Source organism: Pelophylax lessonae (assembly GCF_965119305.1).
Source record: "Pelophylax lessonae genome assembly, chromosome: 13".
Classification (NCBI taxonomy): Eukaryota; Metazoa; Chordata; class Amphibia; order Anura; family Ranidae; genus Pelophylax; species Pelophylax lessonae.
This window is the reverse complement of record NC_138780.1, coordinates 51154782-51180492: the sequence shown is the minus strand read 5'-3', so window position 1 is coordinate 51180492 and position 25711 is coordinate 51154782. Positions and strand designations below refer to the sequence as shown.

Genomic DNA, 25711 nt, shown 5'->3' with positions numbered 1-25711 from the left:
CAGATCTAGGATTCAGCAAGGAAAAAACTCGATTTTTGTCTTACCATCCTTTTCTCTGATGTTCATTGACAGGCACAGCTTCATATCTTCTTTGACAGATGGGTTATGCTGCTCTTCCTAGAAGTAGGACTACGCGGAAAAGGGTTAACAAAGCTTAACTACACCTATAGGGCAGTCCCAGGGGTTACACTCCCACCTTCTGTTCTATGATCTCAGTTTTGTAACAAGCAGTGTCAGAAGACTACATAACCCAACTCCACAGAGGGGTGGGTGCTGTGTCCATCAATGAACACCAGATAAAAGAATTTTACTCTTGAGTAAGTCATGTGTGGTAGTGACGCAATGCATCGGGAGGAGCCAGGTGACGTCACTTCCGGTCTACGGCTGTGACCTGAAGTCTTTGTTTTATCTGCACCGCTAGTGCGGGGATCTACTTCTCTGTTTTAACTGTGAGTTACTTATTTTGTTTAAATAAAATGCTTGATTATACTACACTATGAGGCCCCTTTTTTTATTATATCCTTGTATGAGGGAGAGAGATAAGAGGACCCTTCCTATTAGAAGTTACAATCTACCAGCTGTCCTGTTACTACTGTTGGAGCCATATAGGAGATTTTTTTCTCTGAACCACGCTTGCTATAACCAATTTGGAGGTGAGCAGCCAAAGCACTCTGTGTCGGATACACTGTGGGAATAGTTCACATCAGTGACACAGTTGGGATTGAGAGTGCACATCACGTGTTGATGACATGTCAGTTCCCTTTATGACCTTTTGAAAAGCCTTAAGAGTTGCACCTATTAGTGGGTGATGCTTTAAGGTATTTGGGCATGATTCCCAAGAAATCCAGGGTGAGTATGCCAAGGTTAACACACCAGCCTTGTTTTCCAGTCTTTATTGTCCGCATGACAAATCCAGTCAATACTTCGGGTGATATGGGAAGCGTAATATTCATTTTTGAAATTTGGGAACCCCGTTTCGCTTGGGTTGTGTAAGCAATTGGAGATTGTTGTGTGTGTGTTTTTTTTTTTTTTGAGGCGCACAAAAACCTCCTGAGCATTGATTGTAAGGCCTGGAAAAAAACTAACTGGAATGGATATTGGTAAGGTATGAAATAGATATAACCCTCTGGGTAAGATTGTCATTTTTATTATAGCTACCCTACCGAACCAAGAAAAGTATTTTAGGGTTCATTTTTCAAGGTATTTGTTTATGTTTTGGAGCAGGGGTTTGAAATTTGTAGTGTACAAGCATTTCAGATTTGGTGTGAGCCATACGTCTAAATATTTGAGCGCTTTCTCCTCTCATTTATAGGAACAGTTTGTGTGGGTGGAGGATAGGGCATTTGCCTTTAGAAAAAAGTTTAACACCTCCTAATTTTTGTAGTTAATTTTAAAGTTAGAAACATAGCTGTACTGACCCAAATGCTTTATAGAAATTGGGCATAGTAATGTTAGGCTGCGTTATGAAAAACAATAAATCTTCTGCGTATGCTGTAGATTTGTAGGTCCTACCACCTATCTGGAATCCATGTATGGATTGGGGAGATATTGACTGTACCTTTTAATGGATATAGTATCAAGATAAAAAGTAAAGGGGAAAGGGGGCACCCTTGTCTCGTTCCATTGTGTATGTGGACGGGGTCTGAAAGAGTACCATTATTTTCAGTTTCGCCTTGGGGTTTTGATATAGTGTGGATATCCAGGTGAGCATATTAGATTTTAAGCCTATATGTGAACATGTCGCAAGTAGAAAATCCAATGAAACACGATCAAAGGCTTTTTCTGCATCTGTAGACAGTAGCATGCCTTCAAAATTGTCAGTGTGTGCCTAATGAATGAGGTTTAAAGTCTTTGTTCCTGGCCTCTCTGCCTGGCATAAATCCCACTTGTTCTGTGCCAATTAGGTCATGCAATAATGGTCGTAATCTGTTGGCCAGAATTTTGGCAAACAATTTAAGATCGAGATTAGGTAGGGGAATTGGCCTATAATTAGAGGAGTCTGATTTGTCCTTATTTGGTTTTGAAAGAATTCTGACATGAGCCATCAGGAAGTCTTCTGGAACACTCTGTGGATATTTCAGGTGATTGAGTGTTGTCAAAAGATGCAGAATCAGGAGAGTAGCATAAATTAAGTAATAGTGTGCAGTAAATCCATCTGGGCCTGGACTTTTCCCAGGTTTAAGCGACTTGATGGCCAGTGACAATTCCTCTTCTGTGAAAGGTTATTCTAGTTGTTAAGTGTCAGTGTCTGATAGTTTGGGTAGATCATTGCTGGTTAGATAATCCTGTATAATTTGTGGGATAGTCCCTGATAAGTCAGCAGGTTTGTGGGATTGGGGTAGGTTGTATAGATCTGTATAGTATTTAAGGAAAACCTGTGTTATATTATCAATTTCATGGGTTAAATGTCCATCCCTGGTTTTTATGTTGTTTATGTCTGGGGTTTGCTGCGACTCTTATAGATCATCCATATACTTTACTACTTCCTGCCCAGACCAATTCTGACATTTTTCTACTACATTTAAAAATCATAATTATTTTGCTAGAAAATTACTTGGAACCCCCAAACATTATATTTCTTTTTGCAGAGGCCTAGGAGAATAAAATGGTGGGTTTTTCAATTTTATATGTAAAATACACTGTATTTTCCAAGCTGTTTTTCAAACGCAAATTTTTTGGAAAAAATACAATTAAATTAATTTTAGTGCACACAAACACAATATAATACCCATAAGTAAATAGATACCTAAACATGTCACCTAATAATCTCCATAGGCAACGCTTTAAAAGCCTTTACAGGTTACCAGTTTAGAATTACAGAGGCGGTCTGGTGCTAGAATTATTGTTCTCACTATAACATTCTCAGCGATACGTGTGTGTGCGCGTTACCTACGTATATGTGTTCGCCTTCGCGTTCGGGGATGGGGGCGCTTTAAAAAAATAGAATTTTTGTAAGAACTTACCGTAAAATTATTTTCCTTAGAGTCCTCTGACAGTCGCAGCCCGTTCAGTATGCCTTCACCATTGGGTAATGGTGCCTTCTTCAGGAGTAAGCTAGGCAGTGAAAAGGTTTAGTAAAAAAAACTTTACACTGAGACACACCTCTTGGGGGCTGTCCCTCAGATATTACCTATTAGCCAATTGGTGCTGCTCTCCGTTTCATAGCAAGCAGTACAGGAAGACAATGAACCCTAAAAAATAGAGAGGCGGGAGCTGAAATGGTCAGATGACTCAGAGAAAAGAATTTTACGGTTCTTACAACAATTCTATTTTCTCTTACTTCCTCTGACAGCCCGTTCAGTATGCCTTCACCATTGGGATGTCCCAAAGCAGTGCAGATGTGAGGGGTGGGAAGACGCAACCAAAGACATGGCAACCAGGCCGGAGAAACAAACTGAGCCAACAGGGCAACAGAAGCTCAACAGGAGCCAACCCCAGAACAAATTCACCCCAAGAAGAGACAGAACAACCCGTCTCTTCAAACAACCGCCGCGCTCAAAACTTTGCGGCCAAAGGAAGCATCCGAGGATGCCAGTACATCATATTTGTAGAATCTTGTGAAAGTGTGCACAGACGACCATGTCGCCACTTTGCACACGAGCCACAGAGGCCTGATGGCGAAAAGCCCACGAGGCACTGACGGCGCTAGTAGAATGTGCCCTCACCTTCAGTGAATAGGCCTGCACAATAGTTTGTCTGATCCATTTGGAAATGGTTGCAACGGACGCAGCCGAACCCTTCCGAGGTCCCTCGGGAAGGACAAACAGGGAATCAGACTTCCTAAAGGACTCTGTGGCAGACAGGTAAACCCTGATCGCCCGGACCACATCCAACGAATGCAAGGCAAATTCCTTGGGATGCTTGGGATTCACACAAAGCGAAGGCAAAACAATATCTTCGTTGAGGTGGAAAGCAGATACCACCTTAGGGAGAAAAGACTGATTGGGCCGCAGGACCACTTTATCCCTATGAACAACCATATAAGGCGACCGACAAGACAGAGCCGCCAATTCAGATACTCTGCGAGCAGAGGTGATAGCCACCAGAAAGGCAACTTTCTGGGACGACACTGGCAGAGCTATTTCTCTGATGGTCTCAAAGCGAGGCCGCTGTAAAACTGACAAAACCAAATTCAGGTCCCACGGAGGCTAAGGCCGACAACTGACCTTTGATGGTGCCCAGCGCCAAGCGCTAGTCCATACCTTCCTGCAGGAAGGCCAAAACCCTCGCCACCAAAAAGGAGCGTGGATGAAACCCTTGTGACTCACACCAGGCAATATATGCCTTCCAGGTACGAGGATAAATCTTCCTGGAGGTAGACTTCCGAGCCTTCAGTAAGGTAGGAATGACAGAATCCAAGAGACCTTTGTCTCTCAACACTTGGCTTTCAACCGCCACGCCGTCAAAGCTAGAGACTTTAAAGCAGGATGGAAGATCGGCCCTTAAGACAGCAGATCGTCTTCTCAGCCGCCAGGGAGGCTTGACGACCATCTGCACGAGGTCTGTGTACCAAGACCGATGGTGCCAGTCTGGGGCCACCAGAATTACCTGTACCTTTTCCAACGCCAACCTGCAGAGGAACTGGACAGCAGTTGAATTGGAGGGAAGGCATAAATCAGCCGATACCGGTGCCAGGGTACCACCAATGCGTCCGTGGTGTCCGCCAGAGGATCGCGGGCCCTGGCCACAACCTTCCCACCTTTTTGTTGAGACTGGACGCGAACAGATCTACGTCTGGAGTCCCCCGCCGGGCACACAGGAGGTGAAACACCTCCTGATCCAAAGACTGACTACAAAGATAGTCCGCCTGCCAGTTTTCCACACCCGGAATGTGAACAGCCGAAATCGCTGGAACGTGTGCCTCGGCCCAAAACAGGAGCTCGGCTGCTTCCTTGGCCTCCCGGGCACTCTGTGGCGTTGTCCGTTTGAACCCGAACTGGGCAACCCTGCAGCCGACTCGCCCAATGGAACAAGCAGAGCTTGATCACTCAGAGCTCCAAGACGTTTATAGTTAAGGAGGATTCCTCCGCCGACCAAGTCTCCTGGGCATAGAGTGTGTCCAGAACTCCACCCCAGCCCGACAGGCTGGCATCCGTGGTGATCACCGTCCACAGTAGAGGTAGAAAGGATTTGCCCTGTGTCAGGGAGGGTGACAGGAGCCACCAAGAAAGCACCGTCCTTGTGTGGTGGCTCAAAGATATCCTTCTGTCCAAAGACTGAGTTTTTCTGTCCCACCTGGGAAGAATCTCTGCCTGCACAGTCCTCGTATGAAACTGAGCAAAGGGATGGCTTTGAAAGCCGAAACCATCAGCCCCAGGGACCGCATGCAGGCCCACAGAGAGGAGAGATTGTTGTTCCTGAGGGACCTGATCTCAACCTGCAAGGTCTGATGTTTTTCCTCCGGGAGAAAAACCTTTGCTTGAGCGGAGTCCAGGACCATCCCCAGGTAACTGAGACAAACTGATGGAGTCAGAGCCAACTTCTGGAAGTTGATGGTCCACCCGAACTCCTATAGCGTCTGAACCGTGACTGTCAGATCGCTTGACAGAGCGGCACACGAGCTTGCCCTCAACAGAAGGTCGTCCAGATAACCAAGGACCACAATCCTTCTTGCGCAGCAAAGCCAGCACCGGAGCCAAAACCTTGGTGAATACCCTGGGAGCCAAAGCTAGACCAAAGTGTAATGCCACAAATTGAAAATGCTCCTCTGCCACTGCGAAGTGGAGATACCGCTGATGACCTTCATAGATAGGGATGTGCAGATATGCATCCTTTAAGTTGATGGAGGCCAGAAAATCTCCTTGACCTTAACGACGCCACCACTGACTGGATGGATTCCATCCAGAACTTCTGCACCCTCACAAAGCGGTTCAGAGACTTGAGGTCCAGAACCGGACACACCTTGCCCTCTTTTCTGGGCACTGTGAACAGATTGGAAAAGAACCCGTAAAACCTGTCCCGCTGAGGGACTGGTACAATAACTCCTTGGGCAAGAAGATCTTGCACAGCCCCTTGAGATCTCGTAAAAACAATCAGGAGACAGACGGAGATTTGATGGAAAGAACCTGTCTGCGGGGCGAGATCGAAATTCGATCTTGTACCCTGAGCGAATCAGTTCGTGAACCTACCTTTCCCGAACTTGGGAAAACCAGGGTTCCCAAAAGCAACGCAGACGTCCCCCCACCCCTGAAACGGGTGAGGGTGTCCCTTCAGGCGGAGGCGGACTGGGCAATCGCGCCGGGTTGACCAGCCTTGGGCTTCCCGGACCATGGCTTCTTGTGACCGCCGGAGGCATGGAAGGATTTACCTTTCTCCTGTGCCCCTGAGGCACGAAAGGACCCACAATGAGCCTTGAAGGAAGGACCCCGCCTAGCGCGGGGTGATTTTCCCTTAGAGTTTTGGGGCAAAAGGGTACTCTTACCTCCCGTGAGACCCATGATCAACTCATCCGAGGTATCCCCAAAAAGACAATCTCCCACAGGGACATCAGACACAGTCTTCTTAGAAGCGTGGTCAGCCAACCAACTTTTTAGCCAAATAATGCGGCGGATTGCGACCCCAACCGCAGCTAACCTCGCGACCAAAGGAGCCTCGTCCAGGGTCACATCGCATAGGTACAAGACGGCCTGGGCCATTTGATCCACCAGGCCAAGGACAGTCGGAGGGACCAACTCCACCACTAAGGTGCGCCTAAGCACCTTAACCACTTGCCGACCGCCGCAAGTACATTTACTGCGGTGGTCAGCCCCTCCTGGGCAAAGTGACGTAGTACTACGTCGCTTGCCTAGGAGCCTGTAGGGGGCGAGCGCTCCCACCCCAGCACGTTCCTTGGCATCCCCACGCAAGTGACCGGCGGCTCCGATGTCCGCCGGTCACTCATGATCTCCCGCTGGAGAGGGAGAAAGGCAGGCGGCTAATGTAAACAAAGCCGCCTGTCATTCTCCCTGGTGTAACAGCAGAGATCATACGATCCTGCTATGTAGGATCGTATGTCTCTCTGTTTACATCAAAAGCCAAACCCCTTGACCGTTAGAAGCACGCCCCAAGGAATGCACTTAACCCCTGGATCTCTAATAAAGTTAACCCCTTCCCTGCCAGTGTCATTTTTACAGTAACAGTGCATATTTATAGCACTGATTATTGTAGTAATGTAACTAGTACCCCCCATAGTTATTAAACGCAATAACTTTTGCACAAACCAATCAAAATACGCTTATTGCGATTTTTTTTTTACCAAAAATATTTAGCAGAAAACAAATTGGCCTAAAATGTTAAAAAAAAATTAATTTTTACCTTTTTTTTTTGAGAATTTCATATAAAAAAATTTGAAAAATATTGTTATTTTTTCAAAATTGTCGCTCTTTTTTTGTTTATAGCGCAAAAAATAAAAAATCGCACAGGTGATCAAATACCACCAAAAGAAAGCTCTGTTTGTGGGAAAAAAAGGACGTCCATTTTGTTTAGGTACAGCTTCGCACGACCACGCAATTGTCCGTTAAAATCACACAGTGCCGAATCACAAAATAGGCCCTGGTCTTTGAGCAGCCAAATCCTCCGGGACTTAAGTGGTTAAACCATTCAGTGACTTTTTGTGAAAACCATCACAGAGGCAAACACAGGTTTGAGCAGGGAGCCCGGCACCAAATACGAGTAGCGAGAAATTGCCTCCACGCGCCTATCCGCCGGGTCTCTGCACACTGAGGAGTCCTCCACGGGCATTAACGCTGATTTATTCAATCTGGAAACAGTGTGGTCCACCTTAGGCGACGCAGTCCAACGATTGTTGACAGGATCCGCAAAGGGATAGCGGTATTGAAACTGCTTGGACACCCCCCGCATATGCTTTATGCGACGCCACTGTTCGTTCACGGTCTCGTGAAACTCCTCGGGGCAGGGGAAGACCTGACCTGACTTCTGGGCTTTGTGGGACCCGAAGGAAACCCGCATACCTGACTGGGTGGGCTCATTATTAATATTTAAAGTCTCCCTGACGGAGCGAAAAAGTGCTTCCACTATAGCGCGTTCCAGCGCCGCAGTGGGGGAGGACGTCTCCTCCTCCCCATCCGAATGTGAGGACTGGGACCCCTCAGGGGGGACATTGTCCGTGGTAACCAAATCAGAGTCTGAATCAGAAGACTGAGAGGGCATCGACCGTTTTCAGCAGATCAACCTTTGACGCCAAGGTCGCAAGTGCAGCAGATAAGAAGGCCATAGAGGTGGATTCAGGAGTTACTGAAGCAACAACCAGGTCTGTGGGGACTTTGCTATCCTGGGACTCCATTTTTGAAATAAACATTTTTTTGGACACTGGCGCTTTAAATCGGCACTACCCACGGCCGCACCGCAAATCTGCACCGCCGTCGGAGGCCCCCTTAAAACTGATAAGGAAACAGGGAAAGCACAAATATAGGGTGAAATGCCCGAAAAAAACAGAGAAAACAGCCCCACAGTGTCACAGTGTACTGTACCAGACCCTCTCACGAGCTTTACTAGGCGGCCGCCCACAGTAAAGATGGCGCCCGAACCGGCGCCAAATGCTTGTAAAATGGCTACTGCCCATACAAGGAAGCCAAAACATACTGCCCTCACCCAAAATGGCGGCTGACCGAACTGCGCCAATTCAGTAAAAAACCCAGGCACGGCCACCACAGGGACACCTCAGAGACACCCCCAGGACATGTAATAATCCCCCACACCCCCCACCAGGCAGTGGTCCTCGTAGAGCACCCCCAGAGGGGAAGGGAGGTAGGGGCCGCCCAAAAACGGCCAGGGAGGGGGACACTACAGAGACCGCATTTTCTGCCTTCCCCTAGGAGTGGGCCCACATAACTCCTCCACAGGTAACTGTCCCACGGACACGGGGGTAGTATCACTCACCATACCACGGACCGCGGGCTCCGCTCCGACATGGAACACCTCCCACCCTGAGTGAGGGTGTCGTCAGCCAGGAAGGGACGCTGCAACACAGGATGTTCCGGAGTTGAGACATCCTGGCGAAGAGGCTCTCCGTAGGCTTGCCTACGGAGAGGAGGTGCTCCACAGGGGCACCGTCGTGGCGAGGCCTGGGCGTACCAATGACCTGCGCACGCTCATTGGCAGGCTGCGACACCGTAAGGATCTATATTATCCAGTGCGAGGCCCAGCTCTACTGTCGCTTGTAGTCCTCCAGGGATCCCCCTGACTAACTAGCGATAGTGAGTGAGGAAAGTGAAAGAAAACACAAAACTTTTTTCAAAGAAAAAGACAAAAAAACTGAGACATAGGTCCCAGTTGGGAAACCTAGACCTACTCCTGACACTCGGCAGCAAGAAACTGGAGAGCAGCACCAAGTGGCTGATGGGTAATGTCCGAGGGACAGCCCCCAAGAGGTGTGTCTCAGTGTAAAGTTTTTACTAAACCTTTACACTGCCTAGCTTACTCCTGCAGAGGGCGCCATTACCCAATGGTGAAGGCATACTGAACGGGCTGCAACTGTCAGAGGACGTAAGAGAAATGTATAATTTATTTTATAATTTTTTTACATTTTACACTGTCTCTCTTTTTTTTTTAATCACATTTATTGCTATTACAAGGAATGTAAACATCCCTTGTGATCACAATAAGCAGGGACAGGCACTCTTTACCAAGAGTCTAAAAGACACCAGATCTCTCCTCTGCCGTTTAAAGCCTCTGAGCACACCAAAGTCGAATACTTTTTTTATATACTTATTTATGATTATTATTGCTCAATCACTAACGTACACCTATAAATTAGTCTTAATATTTTTCACGGTAACCTACATTTATTTACTTGGGCAGATCTCTAAATATACTTAGGGCACTAATGGGCTTTATCGTACATTTCCATGTTGCTAATTGTGTTGAACCGGTAGTGACAAAATACTCGTCGCATCCGGTTTCTAATACCATAGAGATGATCGGAGACGCTCTGGTCCCTGTTCAGCTCTATGGTAAGCCAGCGGTAGCACTAGCTTCAGTCTGAGGCTTCCTATTCAGGTGGGAAAGCATGGAAAGGCACAGGAAAGCAGCTGGGGGCACCACTCCTGCCGCTTGTAAAAGCAATCCAGTGGCTTTTTAGCTGCTATGATTGCTTTTACATTTGAGAGCATTGCTGGCTTAAAAAAAAAAGGAACTGGGATGATGCCTGTAGCTCCAGGCATCATTCCTGGTATCTCCACTCAGTGATGTCAATATGATGTTCTATAGGCGGGAAGTGGATAAAGATAAGGGATAATGTAAATTAAACAGTGTGTTTAGTATGACTTTAAGATCCCATCTTTTCCAAATTCTTAAGAGGCACCTGCTAGAGCTACTCTCTATCTATCCTTTTTACACTGATAATCTAGCCCAGGGGGCTTCAAACTATGGCCCTCCAGTTGTTCAGGAACTACAATTTCCATCATGCCAAGTCACGTCTGTGCATGTCAGAATTTTACAAAGCATCATGGGATGTGTAGTTCCGCAACAGCTGGAGGGCTGTAGTTTGAGGATCCCTGATCTAGCCCCTAAGCTTACTGATCAACAACAACCTACATATTATAGGCTTAGAAACTGCAGGACACAAACACTGCCTGTTCACTAACAACATAATCTTATTTGTTACCAACCTGTCACCCCCTTTCCTGAACCCTATTCTTTCTGATCCGAAAATTCACCAGTATGTCAGAATTTTATGTTCACAGTTTCAGATTCAAAGCTCTAGATATCTTTTTTCAACTCATTTGCTCAAGTTATCAAATTATCATTTGTTTTGCAATGGATGTCCATTTAACAACCTACAGTACTTTTTTAGCTAACAAAATCCTTTGATACACTGTATCAGGGAAAACATTCTGCTATCTTCAGATAAAACACTAAGCTCTCCAGTATTATAAATATAAACTTGCTGCAATACTTAACCCCCTTTGAAACTATTTGCCAATCAAATCCACACTCCCCAGTTATCACCACAATTTAATCTTTTTCACTCGTCACTATATTTACCTAAAGTCCCTCCTACAGTCAATGCTCAGAAAATAATTGGGTTTCAAAGCTTACCAGGCAAGAGTAGCAAGACATTTAGATGGCTACATCTAGAATTTCAGCTAATGCCTCTGCAGTAGAGACAAATTTTAAATTACTAAATTACTAACGAGATGGTACTATGTTCCAGACCAAATCTCTACTTCATTACCCGGCTTTCCCTTCAAATGTTTACAGGGATGCAACGTAGAAGCCACATTTTAACACATAGGGTGGGACTGCTCCAAGTTTAAAAGATTTTGGCCCTTGCCTTACCAAACTATATTTATACCGTATTAGGCTGGCCTAAAAAAAAAAAAAAAAAAAAAAGGCCCTTTTAAACAAGAAACCACAAACCTACTTCACTAACAAATACTGACTGCTTACACACATTTTCACTGTTTGACAATGACCTACATTTTCTTTCAAAGCCCTAAAAACAAAAATAAACCCCATATATACTGTATCCTGCCCGTGCTATAGCCGAAAGATGGCTACAACACAGGCCTAATTTGCCAGGAGGGCGTACATGGACGTCCTCCCATGATCACGCTGCCGTGCTCTGTGATCCCTGAGTCCTTCAGCCCTTTAACACAGCGGCCCTTTACTATGTGATCAGCTATCACAGCGGCCCTTTACCACGTCCAATGACAGCTGAATACAGAAGTAAACACGAGCCGGTTTTAAGCTTTTCTTTCCTTACGCTGACAGCACAAGGAAAGAAAAAGAGAGCCGTTAACCGGCTTGTGTGAAAGGGATATGGGCACTGAAAATCAATGCACTGATTATCAGTGTCGTGATGATCAGTGCAGTCCCAAAAGTGCCCACCAGTGCTGCCAATCAGTGCCCATCAGTGCTGTTAAGCAGTGCCTCCTCATCAGTGCCACCTATCAGTGCCTCCTATCAGTGTCCATCAATGCAGCCTCACCAGCACACATCAGTAAAGGAAAAAAATGACCTATTTGCCAAATTTATTAACAAACTATGAAAATGTTTTTTCTTTTTCAAAATATTCAGAATTTTTTGTTTGTTTAGCAAAAAAATAAAAAAAAAAACAGTGGTGTCTAAATAACACCAATAGAAAGCTCTATTTGTGTGGAAAAAAATGATAAAATTTCAAATGGGTACAGTGTTGCATAAGTGCACAATTGTCATTCGATGTGTGATAGCGCTAACAGATGAAAGTTGCCCTGAGCAGGAAGGGGGTAAAAGTACCCAATAGACAAGTGCCTAAGCAACAAAATCATAATGTAAAAAGACATAGGTTCCTTGGATTACAGACTATTTGCCAACACATTTTAGTTCTCCAAATGGTTCATGGAAAATGCAGATCTGCAGATCACCTTCCCTCTATATTTGTTCCCTTATTCCTTTTTCATTTTAAATTTTTTTCTCCCCATACCTTCTCCTCAACCACACCACCATTGCCATATTCCTTCACCTAGGCACATCCCCCTACTCCCACATGATTATGGTAGGACTTATAAACACCTATCTCCCCCACCCCTTCCCTTTCAACACATACTGTGTCTCAACCTCTAGATATTTACAGTGGAGAAGGATTAGAACTTCTGTAGGGTTTTTATGCTTTCTCGGGCATAGAGATATATACTTTCAGTTGCTGTACTGCTTACAACGGTTTTACCAAACAGGAAGTAGGAGAAAATCTGCAACCATGTCACAGAAGAAAAAAATATTACAGAGGGTTCTAGCTTTTCCCTATTCTAATAAACTGCAGTATTTTTTATTTCTGTCTGTGTTGTTTCATCGCGTTATGTCTGGTAAACATTGTCAACAGGACAAGATGTGAGCAGAAAACAGTCAATTGAAAAGCAAGATGGGATAAATGAAGGTGTGTGAAAAACAGCCGGTCCCTAGTTTGAAATACTTACCCACCAGTCTGCTAACAAACCAAAATAAACCTGTCTAACAATATAAGTTAAAAGCAGGAGTTTAGTTAACACATATTTGCAAATGCATGCGGAAGCTGCAAGGCCAACGACAAGGCATCCTGCATTTCTTGCAGAACCTAACACTAAATAACAATACTCAACCTGAGTGTCCAAGTGTCTTCACAAAGGGAAGTACATGCTTGCTAATAGATGGATGGGAAACAGATGGCATTGGAGAACGCCCAATCCTCCCCCACCTGCTCCAATCCATGACTGGCAATGAAAAACGCATGGCTGTATAAAAAACCATGGGGTGCAAACTAAATGTGATCAGCTGGGAGACACACACCCCCATCCCTTTAGTAAAGATGTTATAGGCAAATGGGGACGTTGAGTGAGACACCTGCCTGTAAAGCAAGCGTCTCCATCCCTAGTAAGATACAAGATACAAGAAATCTCTCTAACAAACCCCCAAATACCATTAAAACAAACTGCCAGGGCTTCTAATTTTTTGCAACTGTACGCAAAAATAGGAAAATCATTTTTGATTAGACATAGTGTCTTTTTGTGCATGTAAACATTCTTGTACTTAACTGTTTGTTGTAGTGTACACGTCATATACTGTACACAGCAAATAAAAATGAAAAAAGGTATTGAAAGAATAGAAAGCATTAAACAAGTTGAACATTTATATTTTGAAACATTTTATCAATTTTTCTGCACCTTCTAAAAAATCCTTTTTATTTAATAGACTACTACACAAAAATAAGAACTTGATATATCCTAACAAATAGTGTGAATATACATTTTGGTATAGCCAAATGATCAGGACGTTTGTTAAGTAAACAGACAGATAGCAAAACTGATACATTTTGTCTAATGATAAAGGTTTCAATTAACCTTTGGACACAAGTTAATGACTCACCAGCCAATATATTATATGGAGAGGAAATATTTTTAGGTTGGCTATGGAGACAGATGTCTTCCTAGGAATAAAGGACAACCGCTAAGGCCCCATTCACACCTGAGCGATTTGAGGAGAAAAAAAAATCAATTGTTCACAATCGATATGGTTCACATTTCCAATCCAAGTTGCCTGAACCCAAATGCCTGAAGCTCAAACAAGTTTTGGAGCTATTTTGGTCACTTAACTTGGGCAGATTTGAGTGTTTTTGGAGCGTTTTTACTCTCATAAAAATAGAAGCGCACGATTTGTGCGGTTTTGTGCGCTTTGGCGTGTTTCCTTTTTCTGCTCAACCTAAAGATACTCCCAAAAAATGAAAAAAAAAATTACACAGGAAATGTACAGATCTCCATATGGTTTGTTTTGTTTAGCAGCCATGGGGAGCAACAAGGATAAGGCAGTATTTCTGTTAGATCCAGAGAATTTTATTTGGATGGTGAAGCAACGCGCCCCTGCCTGTGTTATCCAAAATAAGTCACAAGCAAGCAAGAGGAGGGCATGGGACCAGATTGCCAGCCAAGTGCTCCAAAACTGGGAAGACTTAAATGCCACTGTGAAGGATGATAAAGGTAAGATAAACCCATGCAAACCCAACCACCCACCCAATTGAGATGATATGCCTTTTTATTTAATTAAATATCTATACATCTTTAAGAAATATAACTTAAGACAACCACCCACCATCCCTCTCCTCCTCCTGCGCACTGTGTGTAAGATAAACCAGATTCCTAGCACCAGAAATCCAGTACGAGTTTATGCTCATATTCGTATGCATTGCTCATGTGCTCATACTTATGAGCGAAGAGGCAATAGATGTGTCATTCCAGTTCATCATGCCCACATTCGTGCACACATGCACACATAGCAATTAGCATGCACACTTGACACCAATCTGCCAATTAAAACTGGTCTTTTATTATGAGCAGTTGCTGAATTGTCTTTAGCTTGTTCCTGAGACCTGATATGCTGTACTTGCTTACCTGTGTATGACCTGGTTCACATGTATTCTCTGACCTCGGCCTTTTTACTGGACTTGTCATTGCCTGCTGTTTCTGTACTGCTTTGCCGGGCTGTTACTGACCTTGGCCTGCCATCTGGACTGGCTCTGCCTGTCGATTCGGTCCCTCGCTGCCCGGCCATTACTGACTGCTGCCGGTCTCTTGGTCCTCCTTCTGTCTTCTGCTCTGGTGCCAAGCTGCTTCTGCATCCTGTTATGAGGACTGCAACTACCAGCTCTACCCACATACAGAGTGGACATTGCTAGCCAGGCATTCGTGCCACTCCTTGCCCTCACACTCTTTGTCTCTATCTTCAGGAGTGTTGGCAAGGAGGTGCAAAAGAGGCCTCCACAAAGTTCCATTCTTCATCAGGTACTTGATACGGCAGCAGTTGACAGCAGGAGGGATAACAAGGCTACATGGGGACAAGTAGATAGGTGTCAGCATGTCACAAATACATGAAGGCACTTTCTGACCCCTAGTAGTGGATATTGTATTTATGATGTACACAAAGATTTACATATATTTAAAAAAATAAGAGGCTTCTTATTAATAAAACATTTTTTTATTATTAAGTACAGCTTAGAAGATAGTTCTATTAACCAGCAGATACAAGGTAAAACTTTACATGTTTGTCAAAATGTACAATTATTCAATTGCCTCAAGCTGTCATTGGACCTGTCCTGTTGGAGACATAAAGTAGGACGCAAATTGGTCCCTGACAAGTGTACCTTGTCTGCGTCCCCGAACGCCAGTTCAATGAGCTCTTTCCATATCATGTATTAATGAGTCCTCGAACTAGAATCTATCACAATGCTCAACAAATTTGTGTAAGGCACATGTAGCTTTAGCAGCACAGATTGCATTTTGCAGTTTCAAGACAATGTGAGTGTGCAGAAGCTGCCATTTGCTAGTCAAAATTCCAAGTGCACATTCAACAACTCTATATGCTCTTGTTAGCCGATAATTGAACACTCTTCAGTACACATAGACTGTGAGCCGAATAGGGCCCTAGCAGATGCTCACCCAGAGGAAAGGTCTCATCCCCCACAGAAACAATAGGTAGGGGAGAGCCATTTGTGCGCGGAAGTGGACTCATTTCAGGAAAGTCCAGACTATTTGCACACAGCATGTGCCCAAATGAGCAATGGCTAAAAATGCTTGAGTCAGAGCTGCTTCCATATTATTATTATTATACAGGATTTATATAGCACCAACAGTTTGCGCAGCGCAATATGACCCAATTTCTATATAACAAAAGCAATAATTAGCATTAGCCACTGCTATTAAAACAAATGAAAAATATTTCTTGTAGTTGAAATATTGGCTTCCACTGCCCAATGGCTTGAGGATTCTGATGTGCTTCCCATCAATCGCTCCAGTGCAATTTGGGAAGTTGCAGCATTGCCAGAAAACTTCAGAGATCTGAGACCATTCTTCTGTTGTAGGTTTTTTCATCACAATAGAGCAGGGTCATGGACTATGTAACTGGATGTAGATTTTTCAAGCCAAAAGGCGTAGTGTAGACTAACCACAAATCATGATTGTCCAGGTACCTACAAAGAAATAAATATATATTATTTTTTTTATCTTTTAACAGCTTCTAAAAGGCAAGTGGAAGAGTCCCACACACGACAACATCAACAAGGGAGTTTAGGAGTGGATGTACGGCGTGTGCTCTCACAGATTATGTCCATGCCAAAGACTTGGAGTTCCTTCGGGCAATTTGTGGCTTTGGAGAGGTAAAAGTTCATCTGTGCGTATGTTATTAAAAAAAAAAAAATGAAAACAAGTTCTAACAAAAATCTTCTATTTTCAGTACGAAAAGTTGCTGGGGAAGATCCTACTGAAAATTAGGATTTGGATGAAGATACAAGCAGTCAGACAGCAAATCAAGAACCTCTGGAGAGCCAAATGTAGACTTCAGCAAGCTCTGGCTGTGGTAGATAAAAAGTCCACACCACCGGTTTGTCCGAGTGTACCTTCAAGAGCAAACACATGTGCAACAAGCAGGAGGACCTCTGACCCGGATTTTAACCGTATGCTAAATATTATGGCCAGTATGTTGGAACAGATAAACACCAACAGGTCTCATGTACACTTTTCTGCAAGGTGTCTGGAAGGTGTTATGGAGAAGGTACCATCAGAACTCCAGGCAGACATGTTGGCAGGTACCATACAATATATTGGCACTTTTGTTCTGCCAACCGCCACATATAGGTCTCCACCACCTTATGGCCCCTATGCAAGTCTCCCTTGCCCCCTCTGCCAACACCGCATTCTTTAAACCCACCCTCATCTGCCAATGTCACTTTCTCCCCCCCCATCCTCATCTACCAACAAAACATTCTGCCCCCCCCCCCCATCATCTGCCAACACAACATCCTGTCCCCTCCACCCCCATTATCTGCCAACACTACATCCTGCTCAACCAACCTTCCTATGCCAACATCACAATCTTCTAATTGGCAGAATGTTCCTCAAAATCCCTCTTCCTCCATCTGGTCACATTATGCCCATGCTATGTCATGAATATGGTAATGCTATCTAATGAGCCAGCCACCTTTCCACACATCTACCACCACCTCTAATTTTATTTTTTTAGCTACGTTAGCTCTATTTTGGGTTATTTTGCTCCTTATTTTGGGCACTTTGCAGTTTTTGTGGTGGTCTAATCTTGCTGATTTAGATCTTCTGGTCCAAAATATGTCTAATTTCTGGGGAATAACAACTTGTTTGGTGTTTATTTTCTGCATATACAAAAATAAGCATCTTGGTTTCTTCATGAACCAGTTCTAACAGTTTTTAAAAAAAATAAATGAAAAATTACCTCAGTGTAATAGGTATACTATTACGGAAGTATGTGTCCATTCGCTTCTACTGAAGCCAGTAACTCATTAAAACTCTGAGGGAATAAAAGGGGGTTTAGTGGTAATGATAAGAAAGGAATAACAACAACCATCATGATTTAAAAGAAGCTGGACTAACCTTTTGATGGACCTTCTAGTGTATTTTCTCTATGGGCACGTAGGTCACTGTACATGACCCAGAACTAGCCTCTCTTTTTTTCATCGGCAGTTATAGGGTGGATCCAGTATTTGCATGGCCTCTTCTTCCTCTCTCTTTCATGAAGGAAATATGACGTAACAGTGGCTGCTGCCACAAAACATGCCATCTTTTCATCACTCATCTTTGCAGAGCACAAATACACCACACAACACAGCAAAGAATAGGAAGAACAATGAAAACAGGAAGAAGAGATTTTTTACCCAGGAAGCAGATGAAAAATACGAAAAACATAGCAACAAAGGATGAAACAGATCATTTTTTCTATTGGCTAATAAAAAAATGCCAAAGCTCAAAAATGCCTGAAAAATGCTGCATGAAAACACGCAAATTCGCTGAAATAACCGTGTGAAAAAACACGCAAAAACGCTCAACTACACTACGCTGAATTGTGAACGCAGCCTTACTTTGAAACATTTGCATGTCATTTACTGTATGTTCATAGCGGTATTCTTCCCAATTTAAAATTCAAGATAAAAGAATGTGGGGTACTTACAATAAAAAGTTCAAAGAAAAAAAGAACAGTTATCTTTTGTTTGTTTAAAAATCCCTTTTGTTTGTTTAAAAACAGCGAAGATGATAAAGTATTCTTTACTACATCTCTACAAAGTTGATTGCTGCGATGCCATAACTGGTGACTAGTGATGGGCCGAACACCCCCCTGTTCGGTTCGCACCAGAACATCTCGAACAGGGAAAAAGTTTTAGAGAACATGCAAACTCTATTAAAGTCTATGGGACACGAACATGAAAGTTCAAGAGTCCTCATTTTAAAGGCTTATATGCAAGTTATTTCCATAAAAAGTGTATGGGGACCTGGGAACTGCCCTGGGGGACATGTATCAATGCAAAACAATGTTCTTAAAACAATTGTTTGTACAGGGGCAGTGATTTTAATGATGCTTAAAGTGAAACAATAAAAATGAAAAATTCCATTAAATATCAAGCCTGGGGGGATCCACTTAATGTGCCTGTAAAGTGGTGTATCTGTATGAGGTATGCAGTCTGCTGCAGCAATACTGCCATTTCTAAAGGAAAACATGTAATTTAAACTTGCTCGCAGATGTAATGGTCGGCTCGGGTCTGGTATGGATTTTAAGGGGAACCCCACGCCAAAATTTAAAAAAGAAACTGGCGTGTGGTTCCCCAAAAATCCATACCAGACCCTTATATGGGCATGCAGCCTGAAAGGCCAGGAAAGGGGTGGGGGGATGAGCAAGCTCCCCCCTCCTCTTGAACCATACCGCCCGCTTGCCCTCAACATGGGGACGGTGCTTTGGGGTATATTTCCTGACAACCCTGGGCTGTGGTTGGGGAGCTTATCGGAATCTGCAAGCCCCCTTTAACAAGGGGCCCCCCAGTTCCTGGCTCCCCCCTATGTGAATGGGTATTGGGTACATAGTACCCCTACCCATTCACCAAAAAAGTGTAAAAAAGTAAAAACCACAGAACACAGTTTTTGACAAGTCCTTTATTAAAAAAAAAAATAAATAAATAGTGTCCCTCAATGTAAATCCATTGTCAATCACGACACCCACTGGACCAGAAAAATTAAAAAAGAAATTCAAAACCACTTCCGCCTCTTCAGAGGCTACCCGCCGTATGCCGCTCTTCAGCTTTTACAGTTCTTTTATAGGCAAGGGGCGGGGCCAACCAGTTACGTCACCCGGTAACGCCGCCTCCTTCTGACGCCACACTTTTTTGGTGAATGGGTAGGGTTACTATGTACACGATACCCATTCACGTGGGGGGGCCTGATCTTCCAGATTCCGATAATCCCACCTGCAGACCCCCAAAACCACAGCCCTGGGTCGTTGGGAAGAGGCCTTTGTCCCCATCAAGATGGGGACAAGATGCTTTGGGGGGGCACCCCAAAGCACCCTCCATATGTTGAGGGCAAGTGGCCTGGTATGGTTCAAGGGAGGGGGGGCACTGCTTGGCTAAGAGCCTGGTATCGATTTGTTTTTGGGGGGCCGCCATTTTTTTTTACATTTTGGCATGGAGTTCCCCTTAGAATCTGTACCAGACCCAAAGGGCCTGGGATAGATTTTTTTTGGGGGGGGACCCCATGCCGTTTTGTTTTTAATTCTGACATAGGGTGCCCCTTAAGCACTTAAATACAGGGCACTTTCACCCAATTCCTGCTCTCAGTGCTCTTTGGCGTCTATAAAAAGAATTGGTCAGTTTGACATGGCACCGCGCCCTGTCTTTAACTTTGGCGTCCATGGGAAATATTGGTCAGCTTGACATGGCACTGCTGCCTGTTTTTAACATTGGCGAAAATGGTAAATCTTTGTCAGCTTGACATGGCACTGCTCCTGAACTGTAAGTGACAGGAACATAAAACTTGGGGAGAACCGAGAGGGGACCCAGTGCTACAACATATCAATACATTTTAAAATTGTACTAATGCCTGTACACTACACTGACTGCACTAACCTGACTCAACACACTATCCACTAACTACCTGCCTAATCTCTATTGTAACACACTATACACGGCTGCCGTGTAAGCAGAAGCCTTATATAGTGTGGGGCATGGACTTGGCTCCATTCATGGCTCTGACGGGACATTGTGCTGTGATTGGCCAAAGCATACAGGTCAAGTGCATGCTTTGGCCAATCATCAGCAATCAATGCACTGCAGCAGCGCAGTGCATTATGGGGACCTCATCGGCGGACAAACTTCCTGCCGAGAGCCACATTTGTTTGTGTGTTTAGCGAACACACGAACAGCTGATGTACACAGAGCCCATACTGGTGACTAGGTTGTGTACAACAAGCATTAAAGAGACACAGATTCCTTGCCCATGCAGGGAAAATTAAAAGTGTCTACAAAGAGTACCCTGAGCCTATTATACTGACCTTGCCTACTCCCTCAATCCTCCTCTGTCCTTTGCAGCCAGTGACATGACCTGGTGCTCCTGTGCAGGGGTGAGCATGTGACAAGTTCCCTTGTTATAGTTCTTGGGCATGGATTATGGAAATAAAAAAAAAAAAAAAAAAAGCAAACAATTTTTTGCTAAAACAAATAATATTTTCTCTCTCCAGTAACACCAGCTGTGCAGCCTCTTAGCACCACTAACACCACCAATAACACCTACTGCGCAGTCTCTCACCAGTGACCGCTGTCATGCGGTCTCTCACCAGTGATAGCTGCTCTGCGGTCTCTCACCAGTGATAGCTGCTATGCAGTCTCTCACCAGTGGCAGCTCCCAGCTGGGCTCTCAAAAGCAGTAGGCAGTATCTCTTGCACACTATCTACTTGCTGCAGTGACAGCTCAGTGACCAAAGGCAGACTTGCATTGGAGACCCCAGTCCTCTCCCTGGACTCCTGGTAGCCTCTAAACTCTTTGCATACAAGCTCCTGCCTCACAGTTCACTGCAAAACAGTAGTGATGTCATCCCCAAGCACTGTACCCAGGTTCCCATGCTCCAGTCATACTTAGGCATCATATACACAGCTTAGCCCTGCCTGTGGTCCTAGGGCTGTTGGTACACTCAGCCATTCAGACCACAGCTCTGAATAGAGGTGAACGCAAATTAAAACATCCCACCAGCAGAGCCTACATCCACACTCATTCCCACCACCCTCTTCCCAGTAGGCGGATCTAGATATCAGCGCAGAGCTGCCCCGTAAAAGTCACATGTCCCTCCTCCACCTGCAAACCTTCTCAGGACTCTGCCCAGATGGGTAGAAGCGACATGGCCTGCATAGTTAAAAGTCAAACAAATCCCCGGAGCCCCCACCCCTCTTGAGCCAGTATGGTATGGCTGTGTGCGAATACCTTGAGGTATTAACCAGACCAGGTTTTACAGAGTGGGGTTGTGTTAATTTTCAGTCCGTGCACTGGAAGTTGCAGGATCATGAAGTGCCCACCCGGCAGCACAACAATACATGCCCCTGTGTGCGGGCACCCACTTGGCAATGATGTGAACAAAGCCTTGACAGCCAGTTGAGTTGTGTTGCCAGCTGCCCACGGGTCAATCAAATGTGACAGAACATTACTAACTGTCTGTGAATGGGCTTGATTTCCGGGACGCAGCCCAGAACAAAGTCATGTTGGGACAGCTTTTTAAAATCTGTGACTGTCCCAGCAAAATCAGGACAGTAGGCAAATATGGGCGTGTTTTTCTTTTGGATGACTGGCAGTGTTGCCAGCCCCCTACAAACTTTTTAACTGATAAAATATAGAACATTTACTGACAAAGCGCATTTTTTAACAACAATCTCAAATATGACAAACTCCCCTAGAAACGAAAAAAACTGATGTTTAAAGCATATAAAGTAATATATAAATAATAACAATGCCTGTAACAAGTAAATCTGCTTGGCATTTTAATGAAAAATCAAAACAATATGAGCATGACTAGGATTATGAAAGACCTGGGGAATTCTGGGATGGAGCCAAAATTACAAGTCCTACAGCACACGTAGCACACCGTGGCAAATAGTGGTTGTGGTTTTAATGTGTGTAACAGTGAGAACGACTTAAAGTTGAATGACTAAAGCAGAGTATCACCCGTTTTTGTGTTTATTAAAAGTCAGCAGCTACAAAAAGTGTATCTGCTGACATTTAATAAACACACACACGATCCAGTGATGTGGCCAGTGGTAGCCTCGGTTCTCTCCCTCTTCTCCCCGCGGCGCCAGCATCACTAGTGTGGGCACCCAGCTGTGACAGCCTGTGGCTTCACAGCTGGGTGCATGTCGTGCTGCACGTTCTGAGTGGACTGGAAATCTTCTGGGACCTGTGACATGTGTCCAAGAAGATTGCAGGGAGGGAGAGGAAGAGGAAAAATGCTGCTCCAGCTGTCTAGGCGGCCCGAGCGGAAGTGAAAGCGGTTACCTGTTAAATCTAGGTACATGACATGCCTAACGTGGCATGTCAGGGGGTCAGGAGGCCTTAAAGAGGAAGTTCCACTTTTGGGTGAAACTCTGCTTTAAACAGAATCTTAGTCACTATATACACTGCACACTCATGCCACAGTCTTTGTAACCACATAATACTCATTATTATTGTGTCATAAGGGAGAAGATGGGAGAGAGACAGGGAGGGGGAAGAGAAAGAGGAAGGGAGGGGGGAGGTAGGGGAGATGTAAACTCTAATAAAATGACATTTTATATTCTGTGTATCAAACAATGTAATATAGTATGGCACCAAAAATAAAACATTACTCCACCCAAAACTGAAGTTCTGTATATCTCGATATTATGTGCAATACTATTCCTACTAATATTAAAAGGCCACCAGTCTCTGGGTTTAAAGTGTAACTAAAGACAAAGCTTTTATTTTTTTTTTATTTTGGATAGAGTAAGGGAGGGTTAGCCTGGGTTCACACTACTGCGATGCGAAAGCCACCGCGATTCCTGTGCGGGTTCCCGCATTGCATCTCTCACACACTGCCCTCTGCGAACCGCTGTCAAAACAAAGTTAATGACACCCCCAGATCAGTTTGCAGATTGCAGTGCAAACTGTGAATTCGGACAGGAGTCGGATCGCATGGGCGTGAACACCCATGCAATTCAATTCCAGTGCGGGAAAAAAAAGGTTCCTGCAGCATTATCTTAGCAAGGCAATAGGAATTCAGCCATACAAAATGTATGACTGAATTTGCATTGCACAGACATTGCATGTGATCTGAACAGCAATGCGGTGCAAATCCCATGTGATGTCTGTGTTCGCAATAGTCTGAACCCAGGCTCATACCGGTAAGATTTTTTTCCAATCTGTGTCCCATTGAGGAGATTTCCCTTCACTTCCTGTCCCATAGTCAAACAGGAAGTGAGTGGAAATATCTCAAAAATAAAGGAATCCCTGGTTGTTACCAGAACTAGTGTCCCCATTGGAAAATATTCCTGCTCTGGGGACACCCAAAATTTAGGATTTTCGTTTACTTCCACATTTGATGATAACAGTAAACAGGACAAATAGAGACAAACAGAGAGGGTGAATCTCCCTAACAGGGACACAGGCAGCAATGTAAACCTGACAGGGGGTCCAAGCTCTCTCCACTCTATCTACATACTAAAAAAAAAAAAAAAAAAAAGTGTTGCCTTTAGGTATACTTTAACTATGTCTTAAAATGTTCTGTGAAGTGCTCTGCTTAAGTGTAGAAATTCACTTTGCACTCTTACAATTGCTTTTTTTAGGTATTGCATGTGTAGAAAATAAGGTGAGAGCACATCGAATACCTAAAGACAGCAATAGAAATAAGGTGGAGTTCAAAGTGAACCATACTGCAGGAATTGGCATTTGGGGGGTAAAACATGCAGTGAAGAGGTATATCATCACCTCCTCATTGTCTGTCACTTTTCAGTTTAGTGACAGTGCAAGTTTGTACAAGCCTTTGGGTTCACACTAGTGTGCTGCAGTTTGGCCGCATTGCTTGTGTATCTGCAGTTTTCCTGTGTTTTACCTGCAGTTTTAGCTGCAGTCCTATTGATTTCTGTAAGGTTGCAAGTTTTTGCTGCATTTTCTGAAAGTGTGCCAAAGATGCAGCATGCAGGAATTTTGTTGCGCTTTCAGAAAATACAGAAAAAACATGCAACCAAATAGAAATCAATAGGACTGCTGGTAAAACGCAGGAAGGCAGCGGGTAAAACGCAGGAAAACTGTGGATACACCAGCAATGAGACAAACCATAGCAAACCAGTGTGAATCCAAATAAAAAGCATGAAGGACCAAGAACTACCATAGGCTGACACAAAAAAGCTGGAGGAAAAAGTTAAAAAGGAAGGGGAGGGGGAGAAGAAAGGAGTCCAGTCACTGTACTCACATATGGATGGTCCCTGGAGGCTTATCACTCACAGATATCCTGTTCACCTTGTATCTGTTGGCTGCTCTGTGTCTAAATGTGGGCGGACAAAGAGGGAGAGGAGCGGGAAAAGGCAGAAAGAATAGAGCCTCTCTCCTCTCCCATTTGTGCTCTGTGACACTGTAATAAACATTGAGCCAACGCAGGTGCAACCAGCCACCCCTACATCTACAAACAGCTTCTCCTGTCCCATAGACATTTATGGACAGGAGAAATCAGGCTCATACTGCTGGCTGGGTGGGCCTATCTTAAGAGTGGGGCCTGGTATTGCAACTCCAATAGCCCCTATGTTAATCCGGCCCTGAGTAGATGAAACATTTGGCTATTCTCTGCCTCCATGATCCACTGTGATTTGCTCCAGCTCTGACAAAGGGCGATTGTGGTACATGAACAGTGACAGTACTGAAAAAGGCAATAACTGTTACTCATTCACAGATCCTTAAGCCAGTGTTTCTCAACTCTGGCACACTAACAGACCAGGTTTGCAAGAAAACTGAAATACATCATAATTTTGCTGCTCAGTGATTGCAGTATTCTAGTCTGCATCTCCCCAAGGTAATACCTAAATTCTGGCCTGTTAGTGTGCCCTGAGGACCAGAGGTGAGAAACACTGCCTTAAGCAACTCAAAAAAACAACTATGCATAATAACATGCAATCTGATGAGTAGATGACCTCATTATTGTCACCTAGAAAATCCTTACATGACCTAATTGTCAGTTTTCTTGAATTTATTCCATTAGACAAAAAAAAAAAAAAAAAAAAAGCAAAAATACTGCTAAGGAGGCATTTCCACACCAAAAACCTTGTCTATAGAAAATGTTTTATATAAGCGTCTTACCTGGGAGTGCAAATATTATTTTCCTAACGCCATCAATATCCAAGGTTGCAAAGGTGGTTGGCAGGCTGTAAGACAAAATGTGGCTTTCCTTTATTCTTATACTATATTGGGTCAGACTGTGAATAAAGAGAACT

At 44.2% G+C, this 25711-nt stretch overlaps 1 protein-coding gene across 20 annotated transcripts in view; it reads right to left on the bottom strand.

Annotated features, from left to right (window-relative positions):
• Positions 1 to 25711, bottom strand: part of GPHN (gephyrin) — an 868578-nt gene that overhangs the window by 38416 nt on the left and 804451 nt on the right. For all 20 annotated transcript variants that reach the window (XM_082242578.1, XM_082242574.1, XM_082242561.1 and 17 more), the window contains one exon: positions 25578 to 25642. In XM_082242578.1, coding sequence (XP_082098704.1) covers positions 25578 to 25642 — 65 coding nt within the window. The remainder of the gene's footprint in view (positions 1 to 25577; positions 25643 to 25711) is intronic.